A 20,461-nucleotide genomic window follows, 5' to 3' on the forward strand; every position below is an offset into this window, starting at 1 on the left:
AACTTACATATTTTGGTAGGTTTCCTTTATAGGAAATCATTTTTAAATAAAAAATGCAAGGTTATTTATTAAATTCATATAGAGTTGTGATCAAGCTGTGGGACCAAGATAACGATGGTCGTCAAGTGTACTTTGACGGGTCGTTAAACGGCTGTTTTTCAATACCAGTAAAAATTTCAAATCAATCCAACGGTAGACGAATTTACAATGAATTTTCTACTTCTGTTGCGCAATCACAAAACCCCAAGAGTTTTCATGACGGCTGTCAACTTCGAAAACACATAACTCCAAATCTAACGGTCCAATCACTTTCAAATTTTTACAGCCTCTAGATCTACTTGTCGACCACCAACAGTCCAATTTTCAGTTCAATCCAACTGTAGACGAACCGGCAATGATTTTCCTACTACAACTGCGCAATAAAACCCCAACCCGAGTTGCTGCAAATTCGAAAAATCATATCTCCCAATTGAACAGTCCGATATCTACGAAATTCTGTCCACTGTTAGATCTATGAGTCGAAAACCCCCAGTTTAAATATCATGGCGATCCAACGGTTAACGAACCCGCTATGAATTTTCTTCTGCAGCAGTTTCTGAGCATCCGAATTTTGAAAAAAAAATCTCTCTCGCAACATAACTTATCGATCCGACCACCAACTCCGTTAACACTGCGAGCCACCGTAATAATCTATTAGTAACCATAGACAATTATAATAGATTATATCACGAGTACATAGACCATACCGCGAGTTCTTCGCGATCAACTAAGTCTCTAGATCTCGATCCATGTTGCACAAACCCTAGATCTGTCGTTTGTTCATGCTTTCAATTCGCCATCGCCCCCACTCGAAACCATGAGCTCTGATACCACTTGTTAGGAATTATGGACCCAAACAAGACGTATGATTTAATCTAATCATACACCCACGAACGACAAACCAATTAGCTAAAGCAATAAACGATAAATTAACGACACATGGATTTAACGTGGTTATATCCCAACTCCAAACACGGAGAAGGGTTTACTCCACGGGAAATTTTTCTTATTATTTTTGTGCACACAATTACAATGAGGCTAAGAGTCTATTTACAGTGAAACATTAAAGCTAGCTACTTATTGAACAAGCTAACTTGTCCTTCAAGCCAAAGGCAATCCAAAATAAAATACTTGCTCCTTAAGTAAAACTTGGCTTTCAAGCTAACTTAATCTCCAAGCTAATTTGATTTCTTTCCTTTTGTTTAAAGTTTCCATATCTCAACAGGTCTAAAGCCCTAAACAATACAAATGCATTACTCATAAACCAAACAAATTATTGAAACGTTATCAAACCGATGCTAACATATTGAAATTTAACACTTGAAACACATCGATCGAAACACCCCGAATTCTAAACGACTTTCAAGCCAGACGACGTCTCTATCACAACTGAAAACCGGTTATCCAAGCAACAAAATCAACAGAACCATTTGCAAAGAAGAATCCACGGATGATCACCTCCCAAACATTCTTAACCTCACAAAAATCAACAGAATACATTGAAAGTCGTTTACGTTTTTAAGTTACATTGACAATGCTTTCTATGCAATATTATGTTTCGAGTGGCGGTGAGGAAGGATGTTATGGTTAGGAGTGGTATAATGGTGGAGTACTATATATATTAAACATTTTACAAATCATGAACGATGTATAAATATCATTATCACTGTATTTTAAATGTTACTTTTTGTTTTATATCCTTTTATTAGATGTGGTATGGTTTATATAGAGCATTCATGCCTAAAGCTTGTTAAGGTCACCTTCTCTAACAAATAAACCATGAAAACCATACGGAACACGACGAGGCAATTTCACGCTAGCGATGATTTCTAGTGTTGCTGACTTGGCATCCATCACCAAGAACCTTGATTCATTATTGCTCTCATCATGCACATATGAGACTATGTATCCGTCGTCCTCATCTGCATTGGGGTTGTCGGGTTCCCTAGCCACAAAGCACGGTTCCCCACCGTAGCAACCCGGCCCAAACATCCGACTAGCAACTATGCATTCTTGTCTATCAACTTCCGATAATGAAACGTCAAGCTTAACAACACCCGAGAACTTTGGCATTGGGTCTCCTATTGCACAATACACATACCTGCACAAAATACTCGATAAAGGGATTGTAAATTGGAGTTAATTGCACCTAGTACGTATAGTATGTTTTGCAATTTGTGAAAAGCCAAGTAGACATTGACATTTTGACAATATCTTATAGGCTCCTCTAAAAATTGTGTTCAAAATCCACAAGTAGAACACTATGTCATACGGATTGGGAAGTTACGTTTTTATACAATCTCTTTATGAATCATGAAGTGAATGTTGCACCATGTACAAGTTTAAAGGAAAAGAAGTAGAAGATCCCAATTAAGGAGTACATATTACGGAGTATTACTTTTTTTAGAAATGTAAATGTAACCCTTTAATTTAGATGTGAAAAATACATTTCACATTGCACAATATAGTGACATTTTCTAGTGTATAAATTATATATTTGCAATCAATGATGTTTGAATATAGTGACGTTGACACTTAAAAATAAAACGTTTTTTTTTTTTTTTTAGCAAAACCCTTTTTATAAATATATAGTTTTTGTTATAATAATATATCTGTATAGCAAAATTCAAAAGTGGATGACAGTTTTCATATATTACTATATCTATAAAGACTTTGTTAAATACTGTCATCCTCCCACTAAACAAGTTGCCTACATAATATTACAATTTAGCCATCATGTATTACTATAAATAAGAGCATCATGTTTGATCATTGGAGATATAGAGAGAACACCATTTATTCAATATATATATACAGAGTATTCCTTATAGTACTTCTTCTTTATGTTATTAAATTTAAGTTTACAATTATAGATTAGACCACTAAAGGTAGTTATAAACTACTAAATTATAACACGTTATCAGCACGAAGTGCTCCGTATAATCAAGGTTTATATAAGCAAGCACAAGTCACTAATCAAGGTAAGAAATTCTTTAACGATATCTTCTATTATTTATTAGTAAGGTAAATATTATTATCATCATATGTAAAATTATATTTCTGTAATCCAACTTTTATTAACTTCACTAACATTTATTTTTATGTTATTTAAGTTATATATGGTCGGTTATACCGCCTGAATTATATTTATGTAATCTAACTTTTATTAACTTCACTAACATTTATTTTTATGTTATTTAAGTTATATATGGTCGGTTATACCGCCTGAATTATATTTCTGTAATCTAACTTTTATTAACTTCACTAACATTTATATTTATGTTATCTAACATTTATGATTACTTATGCAATTAATCATTATTTATTTCATGCATACTAATGTTTATTCTTAAAATTTATTATTTATGCATAATATGTTTATTCTCTTAATCTTCGTACTTATACTAAACGTATTTATACTAAATGTATTTATAGTAATCGTATTTATACTAATAAAAGAATTTTATTAAAATTATTATTAATACAACGAGTACGTAACAGTCGTTAATGTCAACTAACGACGTTACAACGGTCATATGTATATAACGGTTGTTAACGTCAACTGACGACGTTACAACGACTATATTTTTCAAATATAAAATAAACATCTCCGTTTTCACATTTTCATAAATCAATCTTTATTTTCTCAGATTACCACTCTCAAAAAGTTTTTTTATAAAGATGATTCACACAAGGATGATTTTTCCTATTGTATTGGTCATACTAACTATCATCATTGTTGCTAATTTACCACGGGATGAACCTATATTCTATCCTGCTCTTGTGGTTTTATCATTTGTAATCATGCCATTATTTTGTTATTTGCTACTTATGAATTTAAAATGATTCTAATTACATTTTATTATTTGTCTATAAATAGAAGTTGATTATGATTATGATTTATGTTGTTCATCTTTTTGATAATAGAAAATGTCGAATTTGAAAAGGCTTAAATTTTCTCCTTTAGAATCAAGTGGGAACAACTACTTAACATGGGTTATGAATGTAGAAAAACATCTCGAATCAATCGGTATTTTAGAAACCCTGAATGAAAATAATAATTGTTCCGAACAAGAGAAAGCAATAGCAAGTATTTTTCTTAGCAAACATATTGACGAGTCCTTAGAATCTACATATTATATGATCGAAGATCCAAGTATAATATGGAAAATACTCAAAGATAGATACGATATTAATTATCAAGAAATAATGGTGATCCATGAAAGAATAAAATTGAAGATGTTAGTAGACGCTCTTATAAGAATCCCGGAGATTCTTATTAATGATCTGGTAACGTGGATCATCAGTCTAGTATTTCTTGAATACATGAACATCTTGTTTAGCTCTACAAATAAGTCCTAAAATAAAAGAAAACGAGAGTGAATCTGTTAAAAAATCTTGATCAAATAAACCTTGAGCTACCTTGAGACTTGAATGGTTTGAATTTTCTAAGATGCCTAGCTTGTTATGTATCACTCATAAATAAATGGTTTTAGACCATAACGCATATATTTTATTAAGTGTTATCTTTTATGTACTTCAGATTGTAAGTTGTTTGCAGGTAATATAATTTGATTATCCTGCTGAAATATAACTCATTATTTGCTTAACTTATTTGAAGTTTTAGTATAAATCCTGCTGAAATATAACATCAATTAAATGGTAAAGACCTATATATTGCAGATAGTGGTAACATACACACTATGATCAAATCTAAGAAATATTTCATTGATTTAAATCAAATGAAGGAATTATAAATACTATATCAGGTCTTGCAAACTTGATATAAGGAACGGAAAAAGCAAAAAATTCATATTACCAAATGGTACGAATTTTCTGATAAACAATGCCTTGTTTTCTCCCAAATCAAAGAGAAATTTGTTAAGTTTCTCTGATATATATCATAATGGATATGATTATCAGTCAATAATATCCAGAAATGAGAAATATCTATGTAGCACCGAAAAGCGTATATGATGAAAAGCGCATATGATAAAAAGCGCAGCGCATATGATTAAAAGTGCATATGATAAAAAGCACATATGATGAAAAGTGCATATGATGAAAAGCGCAGCGCATATGATTAAAAGCACATATGGTGAAAATGATATATGATGAAAAGCGCATATGGTGATTAATGAAAAAGCATAAATGGTGATTAATGAAAAGCACATATGGTGATTAATGAAAAGAATATTGAGAAAGAATCACCAATGTTTCTTGAAAGAATTCAAGGTTATATATATGGACCAATTCATCCATCATGTGGACCATTTTGATATTTTATGGTTCTAATAGACGCATCTAGCGGATGGTCTCATGTTTGTGTGTTATCAAGCCGTAATATGGCATTTGCAAAGTTTCTTGCACAAATTATTAAATTGAGAAGACATTATTCTGATTACACCATTAAAAGGATGAGACTTGATAATGCTGGTGAGTTATCATCTCAAGCATTTAATAGGGATTGTTGTTGAACATCCAGTTGCTCATGTGTATACACAAAATTGGTTTAGCTGAATCAATAGATAAACGGTTGCAGCTAATAACTAGACAATTGGTAATGAGTACAAAACTCTTAATATTTATGGGGACATGTAAATTTACATGATGTGACATTAATTCGCATTAAACCAAGTGCAAGTCATAAATATTCTCCATTACCAACTTAATTTTGGTCGAGAGCCAAATATTTTACATCTTAGAACATTTGGTTGTGTAGTGTATTTTTAATTGCACCACCACAACAAATGGTTCCTCAAAGAAGGATTGAAATATATGTTGGATATGAAACATCTTCAATCATAAGATATATTGAATCTATGATGGGTAATGTTTTTACATCACGTTTTTGCTGATTGTCATTTTAATGAAAAATTGTTCCCTAAATTAGGGGGAGAAATGAAAAAAATAAATAAAATGATGTTTCATGATGTGAACATCAATTAAAGTATCTTGATCATCGCACAAAAGAATGCGAAATAAAAGTTCAAAAATAATGCATATGCAAGAACTTGCAAATAAATTACCTGATGCATTTACAGATACAAAAAAAAAAGAGTGACTAAATCATATATATACCAGCAGTAAATGCTTAAGCTAGAATTAAAATTCCAAAAGCTGGCAATAATGTCACTCATGAGTCTTCGCAATGCCAGAAACGTGGGAGACCAATTGGTTCAAATGATAAAAATCTTTGAAAAATAAAATTAGCTGATAATGAGGTAAAAGAAAATGTTTAAGAAGAACCACAAATCAATACTCCTTCTGCAGAGGAGATTGATAATGTCAATACAGAATTTTTAATCAATTATGTACATTCAAAAATATTATGGAACCGAAATGAAATAAAAAATCTTGATGAGATATTTTCATATAATGTTGCATATGACATCATGAATGATGATGATGATCCAGAACCAAAATCTATCATGGAATGTCAAAATAGACATGATCGGGATTATTGGAAAGGAGCAGTACGAACTAAATTTGAATCGCTTAATAAAAGAAAAGTTTTCGGATCAATAGTTATCACTTTTAAAGATGTAAAATGTATGGGATACAAATGAATTTTAATTCGAAAAGAAAATAAGAAAAATGAACTTACAAGGTCAAGCCAGACTTGTAACTCAAGATTTCTCTCAAAGACCAGGAATGGATTATGAGAAAAACTTATCCTCCTGTAATAGATGCAATTACTTTTAGATACTTAATCAACGTGGCAGTTTCTTAAAAAATGCATCTCATGGATGTTGTTACTACTTATATATATGGATCACTTAATAGTGATATATATATATATATATATATATATATATATATATATATATATATATATATATATATATATATATATATATATATATATATATATATATATATATATATATATATATATGTATGTATGTATGTATGTATATATATATACCTAAAGGGTTTAAGGTATCCAAAAGCATTTAATGAACCAAGGAAATGTATTCCGTTAAATCATGAAGGTCTTTATATGGGTTGAAACAATCGGGTCGCATGTGGTATACCCGATTAAGTGATTACTTGATAAGCAAAGGGTATACAAATAATCTTATTTGCTCATGTGTTTTCATTAAGAAAACAACATTCGAATATGTGATTATAGCTGTTTATGTCGATGATCTTAACATCATAGGTACAAATAAAGAGATTCATGAAGTCATTCAACTTCTAAAGAAATAATTTGAAATGAAAGATCTCGAAAAAACCAAATAATGCTTTGGTTTACAGATTGAGCATATGCCTAATGGTTTACTTGTACATCAAACAAATTATACCAAAAAGGTTTTAAAACGCTTCAATATGGACAAGGCAAAACCATTAAGTACTCCTATGGTGGTTAGATCACTCAATGTTGACACTGATCCATTTCGTCCCCGAGAAGAACATGAAGATGTTCTTGGTTCAGAAGTTCCATATCTTAGTGCAATTGGAGCTCTTATATACCTTACAAATTGTACGAGACCTGACATTTCTTTTGCAGTTAATTTGTTGGCAAGGTTTAACTCAGCTCCTACCAAAAGACACTGGAATGAGATCAAACAAATATTTCGATACCTCCGAGGAACTACTGATTTAAAATTATTTTATTCTAACGCTTCAAAACAAGATTTGGTTGATTATGTATATGCAGGTCATTCATCAAATCCCCATAAAGATAAATCTCAAACTCGATATGTATTCCTAAATGGAGGTACCACAAAATTATGGCGTTCTTAAAACAAAACCTTGTTGCAACATCATCAAATCATGACGAAGTGATTGCATTATATGAAACTACTCAAAAATATGTTTGGTTTGAGATCAATGACACAAATCATTATTGATTCTTGTGGACTAGAACGCTATAAAAGACCAACAACAATCTTCACCAACAACTATATATGAAGATAATACAGCTTACATAATACAAATGAAAGAAGAGTATCAAAAGTGACAGAACAAAATATAAATGCTGACGAGCAGCCAAATCCATAGAGGGTCTTAACGGTCATAATTTTGATGGAAAAGAATGGTATGTTGGTAAGGCTCAGAAAAGACTGAAAGGGAATAGGATTGAAACAAGGGTTTGAGCAAACCATGAAGGAGACTGTAGACAAATCACAGGGGCTAAACTTGTACATAAAAGATTTAGATGATACAGTTTCAGATGAAAACCTCAGATTCTTCTAATATACTCAAGATCTCGTAAAAGACAACCAGATTAAAATGAGATACGTTCAATCAACAATTCTACCGATCTTTATACCAAAGCACTGTCAATCGCTATTTTCAGAACACACATTCACAATGTTGGCATGAGGTAAGTTCAAGAGATGTGACGACTCAGCGATGTCTACTTGAGGGGGAGTCAACTCTATACTGCACTCTTTTTCCCTTGACTAAAGTTTTTATCCCACTGGGTTTTTCTTTAGCAAGGTTTTTAACGAGGCAGTACTAGTTGCTCTCTTATAAAAATTGTCATCCAAGGGGAGTGTTATAATAATATATCTGTATAGAAAAATTTAAAAGTGGATGACAGTTTTCATATATTACTATATCTATAAAGACTTTGTTGAATACTGCCATCCTCCCACCAAACAAGTTGCCTACATAATATTACAATTTAGCCATCATGTATTACTATAAATAAGAGCATCATGTTTGCTCATTGGAGATATAGAGAGAGCACCATTTATTCAATATATATATATACAGAGTATTCCTTATAGTACTTCTTCTTTATGTTATTAAATTTAATTCTACAATTATAGATTAGACTACTAAAGGTAGTTATAAACTACTAAATTACAACAGTTTTGACTTTTAAAAGGGACAATTAAATTAACGGGTCAATTTATTTATATTATTAGGTGTGAGTGAGTGACCAATGTCACTTTGGTTTTAATACATGATTGATTACTTTTTTAATTTGTCTCTTTTGTAACGTATGATTAATGTCAATTTTGTCTGTTGAGAACATATCACTACTAGAAAAGAGCTTTTTCGGACGACACCTTTCCGGACGACATTTATCATCCACAAAAGTCAGCTAAATGACAAAAAAATAACTTTTCAGTCTCGCTTTTTATAAGATGGTTGACCAGACTTTTCCGGACGACACCAAGTCGTTCGGAAAGGTGTCCGGCAGAATTTTTGGCTCCAAAAAATTTGGCTCCAAAAAAATTGGCGGGAGAACCTTTCCGGACGATTTATCGTCCAGAAAGCTTTCCGGGCGATTTTTAGTTCTATTTGTTTTTGTGTATTTATACATCTACACACAGTTATCAAACTCATCAACTAAATATTTAAAAACTTCTCAATATAAAAATGATAACGAGTTCAACGATTATCGTCTCATTTGACATGTATTACGGTAGTAAATTCCGTAATGAAAATAAAGAGTACGATTATACGCGTGGTTCGAAAGCTTCATTCGAAGAAATTGACATTCGCAACCTTGCTTTAGAGGATTTGTTAGAATTCTTGAAAGAAAATGTACCGTTTGAACACACTGACGTGTTGTATTTTGAAGATGATTGTGTTCCAGAATTGTTCGCTAAGTATCTTCGTACCGAAGAACAGTGGTGCGGTATAAAAGAAACCGTCAATTGGCGTTCCGGACGAATTTCTCTTTACTTACTTTTGGAAGATGAAGAAACTTTTATTATGTATTAGTTTAATTATGTCGTTTGTGTAATATTTTATTGTGTTTCAGTTTAATTATGTTGTTGTTCTAATATTTTATTGTGTTTTAGTTTAATTATGTTGTTGTTTTAATATTTTATTGTGTGGTATTTTAATTATGTTGTTGTAGTTTATTAAATGAATAAAAAATCGCAGTTAATTTCGATTTCTAACAAAGTTACTGAATTAAATCACATTATAACGACGAACATTAAATGAAAATCATACAAAGTTACTGAAAATAAAATCACACTGATAACGACAACCAAGTATGGTCATTTCATGTTTTGGAATATCCTGAGGAAGAGCTTCGAGGTCTTCACCGGGAAAATAGATATTTCTACCTTCAAATGGTACGCCCAATAGTATACCAAATGTTTCCCGCCCTAATGTAACGGTGTTTATGTGTCGGTGTAATGTAACGGTGTTATGTAACAGTGTTTATGTGTCGGTGTAATGTAACGGTGTTATGTAACATTGTTTATGTGTCGGTGTAATGTAACGGTGTTATGTAACGTTGTAATGTAATGTTGTTATGTAACGGTGTTATGTAACAGTGTTTATGTGTCGGTGTAATGTAACGTTGTTATGTAACAGTGTTTATGTGTCGGTGTAATGTAACGGTGTTATGTAACGTTGTTATGACACAGTGTTTATGTGTATGTGTAATGTAACGGTGTTATGTAACAGTGTTTATGTGTCGGTGTAATGTAACGTTGTTATGTAACAGTGTTTATGTGTCGGTGTAATGTAACGGTGTTATGTAACGTTGTTATGTAACAGTGTTTATGTGTCGGTGTAATGTAACGGTGTTATGTAACGTTGTTATGTAACAGTGTTTATGTGTCGGTGTAATGTAACGGTGTTATGTAACGTTATAATGTAACGTTGTAATGTAACGTTGTTATGTAACAGTGTTTATGTGTCGGTTTGATGTAACGTTGTTATGTAACAGTGTTTATGTGTCGGTGTTATGTAACGTTGTTATGTAACAGTGTTTATGTGTCGGTGTAATGTAACGGTGTTATGTAACGTTGTAATGTAACGTTGTTATTTAACGTTGTTATGTAACAATGTTTATGTGTCGGTGTAATGTAACGGTGTTATGTAACGTTGTTATGTAACAGTGTTTATGTGTCGGTGTAATGTAACGGTGTTATGTAACGTTGTTATGTAACAGTGTTTATGTGTCGGTGTAATGTAACGGTGTTATGTAACGTTGTAATGTAACGTTGTTATGTAACGTTGTTATGTAACAGTATTTATGTGTCAGTGTAATGTAACGGTGTTATGTAACGTTGTTATGTAACGGTGTTATGTAACAGTGTTTATGTGTCGGTGTAATGTAACGTTGTTATGTAACAGTGTTTATGTGTCGGTGTAATGTAACGGTGTTATGTAACGTTGTTATGACACAGTATTTATGTGTCGGTGTAATGTAACGGTGTTATGTAACGTTGTTATGTAACAGTGTTTATGTGTCGGTGTAATGTAACGTTGTTATGTAACAGTGTTTATGTGTCGATGTAATGTAACGGTGTTATGTAACGTTGTTATGTAACGCTGTTATGTAACAATGTTTATGTGTCGGTGTAATGTAACGGTGTTATGTAACGTTGTAATGTAACGTTGTTATGTAACGTTGTTATGTAACAGTGTTTATGTGTCGGTGTAATGTAACGGTGTTATGTAACGTTGTAATGTAACGTTGTTATGTAACGGTGTTATGTAACAGTGTTTTTTGCGGTTTCAAGTGAACGTTCTAGAGCTCTATTGGACCTTAACAATGACGGTAACACTTCAAGCGCCCGGTCAGACCAGAGCGGATCAATCCAATTTATCGCCTTCTACAACGTTCAGATCAAGCTTCCGAACCGACCATTACAACCATAACCCGAATAATCCATCGGGGATATGGATGGATGAAACTTTGGTTAACGGATATGGATATGGATAAAACTTTGGTTAATGGATATAGATATGGATATGGCATAATCCGATCCATATCTGATCCATCGCCATTCCTAAAATTAGGGTTTGTTTAGGGTTTAATTATTGTTTTGTTAGGGTTTGTTTAGGGAAAGGCTTCTTATAGTTGCCCGCCTCCTTGACAACTGCCCCGACAGATGGTATTGTTCATTGGGAGATCGTGATCATTTGTTCACTCAATGCTCGCGTATCACTCTTTTATGGCGTAGCTTATTGTGTTGGTGGGGTATCTCAACAACAATTCCTAATGGCATCCTTAATGTGCTAAGTTCCGCAAGCTACGATATTTGGTCGAAAGAGGTTAATGAGGCTTGTCTTACGACACGTTATGTTCTCTTATGGTCTATATGGAAGTGGAGAAACAAAGTAGTTCATTGTTTTATAAATGATGGTGACGATGATAAAAAATACAAGTAACTAAAAGATTTCAAATTGATTATATATAAAAAAAAATTAAAAATTTCACCAAAATATATATAAAATATTTATTAAAATTATATATTCATATAAAACACATATTTATATTTATTTTAATTAATAAACTTTTTTATTGTTTAAATAATAATAAGATATTTAATAAATATAAGTAAATATAAGTAAATATAAGTAAATATAAGTAAATATAAGTTTTAATTAATAATAAATAAAAATTTAATAAATATGTAACTTTTCACGGAAAAAATGGCGGACGTTATCTTTTCGTTTTCCTTCTTCACCTTTCCGGACGACTAGTCGTCCGCAAAGGGTCGCCCGGAATAAAAAAATACAGTAAGGACAGGAGCAGCTGCACTTTTTCTCACTTTTACCAAAAAACACATCTAAAATTACTCCGCCAATTTCAGGCGATTTGCTTAGATTTCAAGGTATTCAACACACAATCCAACATAATCTTCCATCTCAAAGTGCTAACAAGGTATGTCTTCTTTTTTTTTGAAAAGTTTAATTGTTCTTCATTTATTTTATATACACAATTACATGCTTCAATTATGTACTCCATTTTTGTTATTGTATGCACCAAGAACCCTTTAACAAAAAAAAACCCCTTTTGAAATCTTGAAATAAATTAGGGTTTATTTTGATTCACGCTTGTTAATTTTGTAAGTTTTTTTGTTAAAGATTGAATCTTTGTATTGTTGAAGCTTGATTAGGCTATTGAGATTAAGATTCTTTGTGGCTATATTATTTTATTTCTTGTTTTTCCTTTATACAACATATTTTTTTTTTCCAGCTTTTTGATATGTTAGGGGCATATTATTTTGTTTTATTTTAATCTATTATGTTATGTTATTTTTACAATTTTCTACAATTTTGATGTTGTTTTATACAATTTGTTATGTTGTTTTCCATAACAAATGTGCTTTTTTCCATCGTTATGTTGTTTTATACAATTTTCTATGTGATGTAGATTATGTTATGTTGTTTTCCATCGAAAAGAAATTAAGAATCCTACGAATCCTTCACAGATTATTAGTGCTTTTTCTGTTTACATTTTTCTTTATTTTTTTCTAGTTTGAGATTATGATATTGAGGTTCTTGCAGGGCTGTTTGATTCATCTCTTGAGCATGAGTTTATTGGGAAGAAGATTGTTAGTTGCATTGATATGGCTAGAGATGGGATTCATGCTGTGTTGGTTGTCTTTTCGGTTTGCAACAGATTTACAGAAGATGAAAAGTCTGTCATAAGTAGCTTGATTACACTTTTTGGAAGTAAGATTCTTGATTACATCATAGTTGTTTTCACTGGTGGAGATGAACTTGAAGATGAGGACTATACTTTAGATGATTTTTAAGTGATTCTTCTGAGTCTTTTAAGGTGAAGCAAATTAATAATTTTAGTTATTGTCATTTTGTATTATTATTATTATACACTTATTAATCTTACTTTGATATTTTGATGCATTCATGCTTTTGTTTAATCTAAGCTTTTATTGAAGTTACAATATTGTACTAATTGCTCTAGATCTACTGAATTTGATTTATTATTACAGCAAATCTTGAGTCGATGTGGGGATCGATATCTTGTTTTTTAATAACAAGACAAAAGATGAAAGTAAACGACTGGATCAAGTGCATAAACTACTTCATTAAGTACACATGGTGCAGTTAAAGAACAATGGAACTCCATACCGTAATGAACTGTTCAATGAGTTTAAGGCCATACTTGTTACTAGTTACTACTATTGGATGCACTCAAGCTTATTACTTATACAATGACTGTGCACATATCATTTTATTTTTCTACAGAAATATGACAGAGAAGGTGACCAGAATGCATTGGTACGAGATGACCAATTCAAGCGTATATTAAATATGGTATCTATTGTTACATGGTTATTATAGTTTTTTCTGGACGTTATGTCCAAATTTGGATAGTATGTTAAAATGTATATATAAAGCTGGAACAATTATTAGAAGAAGAGCGAGCTGCTCGTATAGAGGCTGAGAAGAAAACGGCGCCTGTTCAAAAGAAGTCAGAAGAGGAAATGCTAAAGATGAAAAAAGATATGGAAGCTGCAAAAAAGAGAGTAAAAGAGGAAGAACAGAAAAGAAAGAAACAGCATGATGCTCGAAGGCAACAAGTAGACTGTGTTATACTATAAACGATCGCTCACACTGATTGTCGTTTGTTTGATACATTGTAGTTTGTTGCACGAAGGCGTTTAGGGTTAAACTATTTTTTGAATGTTTGTTTGATGGATTGTAGCTCGGTTTGAATAATTATTGTAATTGTTGGATTTATTTAATATTATTGTCGGTTGTTGAATGTCTAATATTTCTGTAAAGCAAGTTTTAATATTGAAATGTGCCGGTTATACGGCTGAAAAATATACAACAAAAAATTATTTTAAGAAAACAACAGAAGCCTTTCCGGACGACTAGTCGTCCGGAATGAGTCGTTCAGTAAAAATGTATCGAACATTTAACTTAATTAAAAAAAAGAAAATGATTATTTTATTATTATTTCTTTCCGAACGACTAGTCGTTGCAAAATGTCGTCCGGAAAGGCCGTCCAGAAACACATTTGAAAAAGTCAATGTGGGCCCCCATGTCGTCCGGAAAAGTCGGGCCAAGCCGTCCGGAAAACCTTTAGGCACGAAGCTTTCCGGACGATTCATTGCGGACAACTAGTCGTCTGGATTGACCTATGTGGACGACTTGTCGTCCGGATTCGTCGCTCGGAAAAGTCGATTTTCTAGTAGTGTATTGCAATAATACTAGTACTGTATTAAATTATAACGAAGAAAATAAAAGAGTATCATTAATTGTAGAACATATTTCTTTTCCTCGTACTACTACAGCTAATATTACTATCGTTTCTTTCGTATTTAAGCCAAACATACTATCGTTTCAATCCACCATAAATACATGCAATGACACTATATAGTTTTCGGGATCAAATAGCGTGTTACAGTTTCGTTTAGCTGGTTGTCTAGTTAAGATTTTGGGTCGGTTTTATACAAATTTGATTCGTTTTCTTAATATTTGTTGTTTTCTTACGTTTTGTGTGTTTTGTTTGCTTGCTTCATTTAGTTGAGGTCGATTAGTCAGTTTAGACCCCGGTTAAGCTCGTTTGTAGATAACGGTTGCTCTTGTAGTTTTGTTTTCTAATTTCATGTATAGCCGTTTTGTTTCGTTATATGTTGTTAAGTTTCTTTCATCTAGATGAAAGTTGTCTTTGTTTTATTGTATTCGTTATTTTTGCCGGAAAAAATTCTACGTTGATATTCAATATGCGTACACTTTCTTGCATTATGTCATATTAAGGTCATTAATTTGTCAATGATCAATTTTAGGGTTAAATAATAATTCAAAATAGACAAAAGTTGAAAGCTCGTTAGATTTGTGAGAGATAAGGTATGTTCCTAACAAGTTGAGTTGTCTCTACGTATTGAGTTATTTTTTGAATCGGGAGTTTATGGGTTAAAGTAAGTAATATATATATATATATATATATATATATATATATATATATATATATATATATATATATATATATATATATATCAAAAAGTTTTTCTTGATTGTGGTTGAAAGTTATTTATGGATTGTTATATATATAGGTTATATGTATAGATTATAGATTATATATATTATTTACAATTATTATTATTATTATTACCTTTTATGTAAATCCAAATTAATTATTACTACTCCGTATTACTCTACCTTTAATGGAAATCAACGTAGCATATCAATGGTTGATTTGCTCCCTAGCCTCATCATCAACTTGTATTTATTAGAAGGTAACTTGATAAATAATAGTATTTTTTTATTTATTATACAATTGTTAAATTAATATTATATATTTTTATTGTTATTTTAAATTATTTTAGTATTATAACAATAAACTAAAATTTTCTAGAAAACCCATTAGGGTTTAGCTTTTAATATACAATTGTTAAAAATGACAACCAATTATATCGTAAACTTATCTATAATTCTCTTTAAAAATTGGCAATCAGTTATATTGTACATTTTGCCCATATCAAATATGTGCTTACAAAATGTATGTTTAAGTTTTTTCTTAAAAGAAATTGCATTGACTTTTGATATGAAGAATATATATATATATATATATATATATATATATATATATATATATATATATATATATATATATATATATATATATATATATATATATATATATATATATATATATATATGGAAGTAGTTTGAATTTACAATTTAAACCCTTAAAATATTTACGAACATACAAATATAACTATTATAATATTAATTATACATGAGGACTTCACCGAGTACCCTTATATTGCTGAAATGACTAACAACCTTTTTAAAATTAAACTCGCGGGTTTTATTCAAAAAATAATTGTATATAATAATTGTAAAATATTTTACCCATGTCCAACGCACGGGCTCTGAAACCAACACTACGGGCTCTTAAACTCATAAGAATAATTAAAACGATATTAATGGTGAGAAAAAATAATTTTTGGAAATTAAGTTACTAACATAATTTTTAAAATTTGTCAACAGCACAAGCTCTTAAACTTAAAAGAATTTTTAAAAAACACCACAGACTATTAAATAACTATTATACTTATTCTATTTTTTTAATATCGTTATTTACATACCAATATAAGCTGCAATTTACATTTTTTGCACGGTTTTTACACCCGTGCAACGCACGGGCTCAAAAATCTAGTATATATATATATATATATATATATATATATATTTAATCAAGAGTGAAGCACTTTTTTGGGGGGAAGTAATTTTTTTCGTTTTTTTTTTTGAAATTTTTTTTCAGGCATTAAGATCACATGAAAAAATGAACATTTAAAAAAGATACTTTTTGATAAATGTTATTATTTTGGCGGTAAAACGCTCGAAGAAAAAAATGAAAACATTCAATGCATTGAATGTTTTGATTCTGAGTTTTTTTTAAGGGGTTAGAAATTAGGGTTTAGAAATTATGGTTTAGAAATTAGGGGGTTAAAAATTAGGGTTTAGAAATTAGGGTTTTGGGTTTAGAAATTAGGGTTTAGCGTTTAGAAATTAGGGTTTAGATTGAATATTTTAACACGAACGGTTTAGAGTTTAGGGTTTAGGGTTTGGAGTTGAGGGTTTACGGACCTTTTTTGGTATGATTAGCAGATACGTCCGTAGGAGTTACTGTTCATTTTGTTCATTTACTTGATGTTTTAAGATATGTGGTAATATTGCTTACATACCTATTCTTTGTAGCAACATAAGCCGAGTTGATCACACCGAATTCTAAGTTCCTAGATGAAAGAGGGTGTCTCGACACCATGCCGGTTTTGAGATCGATCTTAATTTTTTCCACCGATCCATGTATGAGATCCATCCTTCCCAGTGCGTGCTCGACCGATATTATGTTTGGTGCGATCATAACCACCGTATCCCCATCATCCTCGTCCCATGCATTGATGACATGGACAATATTTAGTCCCGGGACATTAAACCACATAATTTGCGACTCGTTCTTGGCGTACCTCGGAAGAACCCCTAACCTCGGCACTTTCTCAGGGTTAGCATTAAAGAGTGACCATCCAATAACCGTCTTCCTCATGCCCAAAATGATTTGGTTTTCTGGAAATATTGCATTGTTTTTTGTGATACCAAAATCATGAAAGAATGATGGACTTTTTGTTGAGAATATTGGGATATCATCTTGTTTTTCTCCATGTTCATTGAACCAAAAATATGTCACATATGGACGCATTGGACCGTAGCGAAATGCAAAGGTTTCTTTTGTTATAGGATCGGTTTTAGGGTGAGCTGTCATGTTCATAAAAAGTTTACCATCAAAATCTTCACGACCAACAGTGATTATATCACCGTTTGAGTCGAGTTTAATTGCATAAGGGAGATCAGACTCCCACAAAGCGTAAAGTTTATTACCGAAAAAGGTCAAATTAGTATTCGCTAAGCCAAAACCTTTGTGTGGATCAAATTGGCGCGTTAAGAAGTGATGAGCTATGACTACCATATAAGTAATAATGGTAGTCACACTATCGAAACCGGTAAAGAAAAATGGAATAATGGGAAACCCTGCATCCTTCTCTAATTCGTACTTGTTCGTCTTCACATAACGACTGCATAGCGTAGCATTCCCTTGGGATATACGAATCGCGTGGAGCATGCCGTCTCCATCAAATAAGTGGTATGGACCATTTGGTACAAATTGTGGGTTCGGACCGTTGCGAAAGTAGGCTCCATCAAGTGCGCTTGGAAGTGTGCCTTGAATGAGGTCACATTGAGTAGGAGGAAGTTCATCTATAGGTGAAAAGTTACCAGACTCAACGTTTTTTGGGTCACATGCATCAAAGATTTTAGTTGGTACTGGTTCAACCGGGACTTCATGAATTTGTCTAGCCCGTTTTGAGACGTTAAGTATAACATGTTTTAATTTTTTTTTCGTTTCTTATAATAGAAGCCCTATAGGCAAAATGTTGAAAGGATGCAAAAAATGATGGTGCTAGAGGGAGCATGATATGATGAGTAGATAAAGAAGTCATACGTATTTGTATTAAAGATGTAGAAATTAAAGGAATAATAAAGGAAATATGTATAAACTTCACGATTGTGCCTTCATGGAACAAAAAGAACGATTATATATAAACAAATACGGAATGGAATGGTGGGACCAATGATTTCTATATAGTTATATTATCACGTTTTTTTTAAAAAAAGTTCAATCATCAAACACTTACGTCTAGAGTTAAGCCCTTACAATTCACTTTCCCCTTTGAAGAAGAAACCCCAGATCCAGATTTTCATCGATGAATTAATCGATTTGATAAATGGATATTTCATTCTACTTTCTACTTTCTACGTTCCCCTCTCTCTCCCATCGTCACCTAAAACTATCAATGGTTTAGTAGTATAAACTGTATCGAATTGAAGTAAGCTAGTGATCCAAAAAAAAAAAAAAAAAAAAAAAAAAAATCTCGAGGAACTTTTAGGGAGGGCTTGAAGAACAGGAAAGAACAGGAAGGAGTTACGGGCTTAGATTACGACTCCATTTCCAAGATCATATCCACAAAAGCTACAATGAATTAAGGAATCTAATCAACAAAAAATCGATCTGTGTTTTATTCAAATCAACAAAAAATAGCAAGTCATGGCCTCTCGGATGGCGTTTAATATTCCAACCTCGCCTTTTACTCCGGCCACTGTTGGCCGCCGTCGTCGTATTCATCCACTACCTGCGCAATCATCTCGTCAATATAACCATCAGAATAATCACAATCCCCCATCGACTTTTCCTAATCCCTCGGCTGATGAGGTGTGGGTGTTGGTTGAAAGAAGGCGAAAAGCCAACAAAAAACTCTTTACTAATCACTCGTTTGCAAGAAACCTGATCCACCGTTTTGGTAATCCAAACACACATCATCCGGTATACAAACAGAAATGGGTGCCATCTTCATCGGCTAACCCTAACCCTAACCATACAGAGAATACTACAAACCCTAATACCACAAACCCTAAACAAGCAACCAAACCTACAAACCCTAAAAGTGCAGCCACTTTTCCTAACAACATTGCACTGAACCAACAATCTAGCTCTCGTGTTCACGAACCTTTCTCCCCAAAACATGTCCCGGCATCAGCGCCTATCACATCGGTTATGGTTTTCGGATTCCCAGATTCATGGAGCAAGATTGATCTCCGTTGCTTCATTAGCAGGTATGGGAATGTACACGACATCTTCATACCCTTCACGAAAAGATTAAGAAACGGTAATAAATTTGCTTTTGTTAAATTCATTGACGTTACTGACCTTAACTTCTTGCTTAAACGACTAAACTCCATAAATCTTGGTAATGGGTGGCTAAAGGCTTATAAGGCCCTTGATCGAAAAGCTTCTGCCTCGAATGATAAACCTATACAACCCCCTTCTACAAAACCCGTTTCATCGTCTCTACCTAATCATCATACCATTCCGAATAAGGGGTTCACTGATGGGCGTCCGTTTAACAAGGTGGTTGGGAATATGGACGGATACACTAGTGATATCACGAAAGAACTAACTAGCATCGGGTGGTTCAATCGTTGGGACTGCAATGGTAAATTTAGAGAAATCTCCGTTGTGGATAAACATAATGACACTGAAATCCTGAATAAAGCTATTATCGGTACCATCCTCAAACTTGAATATCTTGAACATATCTTATTTTTGTGCGAAATGGAGAATCTGGATAATGTTCAGGTAAAGTATCTTGGTGGGATGGAAGTTATGTTCATC

General features: G+C 32.3%; 1 protein-coding gene across 1 annotated transcript; it reads right to left on the bottom strand.

Annotated features, from left to right (window-relative positions):
• Positions 1–1,744: 1,744 nt before the first annotated feature.
• On the bottom strand, positions 1,745–19,238 carry LOC139874696 (probable carotenoid cleavage dioxygenase 4, chloroplastic). Its single transcript, XM_071862122.1, has 4 exons — positions 19,231–19,238; positions 19,049–19,123; positions 17,424–18,584; positions 1,745–2,140 (listed from the first exon to the last, which is right to left on the bottom strand). The coding sequence occupies exons 1-4, from the start codon at positions 19,236–19,238 to the stop codon at positions 1,780–1,782; spliced, it is 1,605 nt and encodes a 534-aa protein (XP_071718223.1). The 3' UTR covers positions 1,745–1,779.
• Between the last annotated feature and the right edge of the window lie 1,223 nt (positions 19,239–20,461).

This window comes from Rutidosis leptorrhynchoides, chromosome 1 (genome assembly GCF_046630445.1).
Source record: "Rutidosis leptorrhynchoides isolate AG116_Rl617_1_P2 chromosome 1, CSIRO_AGI_Rlap_v1, whole genome shotgun sequence".
Taxonomy (NCBI): domain Eukaryota; kingdom Viridiplantae; phylum Streptophyta; class Magnoliopsida; order Asterales; family Asteraceae; genus Rutidosis; species Rutidosis leptorrhynchoides.

Bases quoted from the DNA above. Each gene is read 5' to 3' on its own strand.
- LOC139874696 (XM_071862122.1), bottom strand. The intron at 18,585-19,048 runs GTAGAAAGTAGA...AAAACGGGCTAG, and splicing joins GATGGGAGAGAGAGGGGAAC to ACAAATTCATGAAGTCCCGG. The intron at 2,141-17,423 runs GTATGTAAGCAA...TATTTTGTGCAG, and splicing joins TATGTTGCTACAAAGAATAG to GTATGTGTATTGTGCAATAG.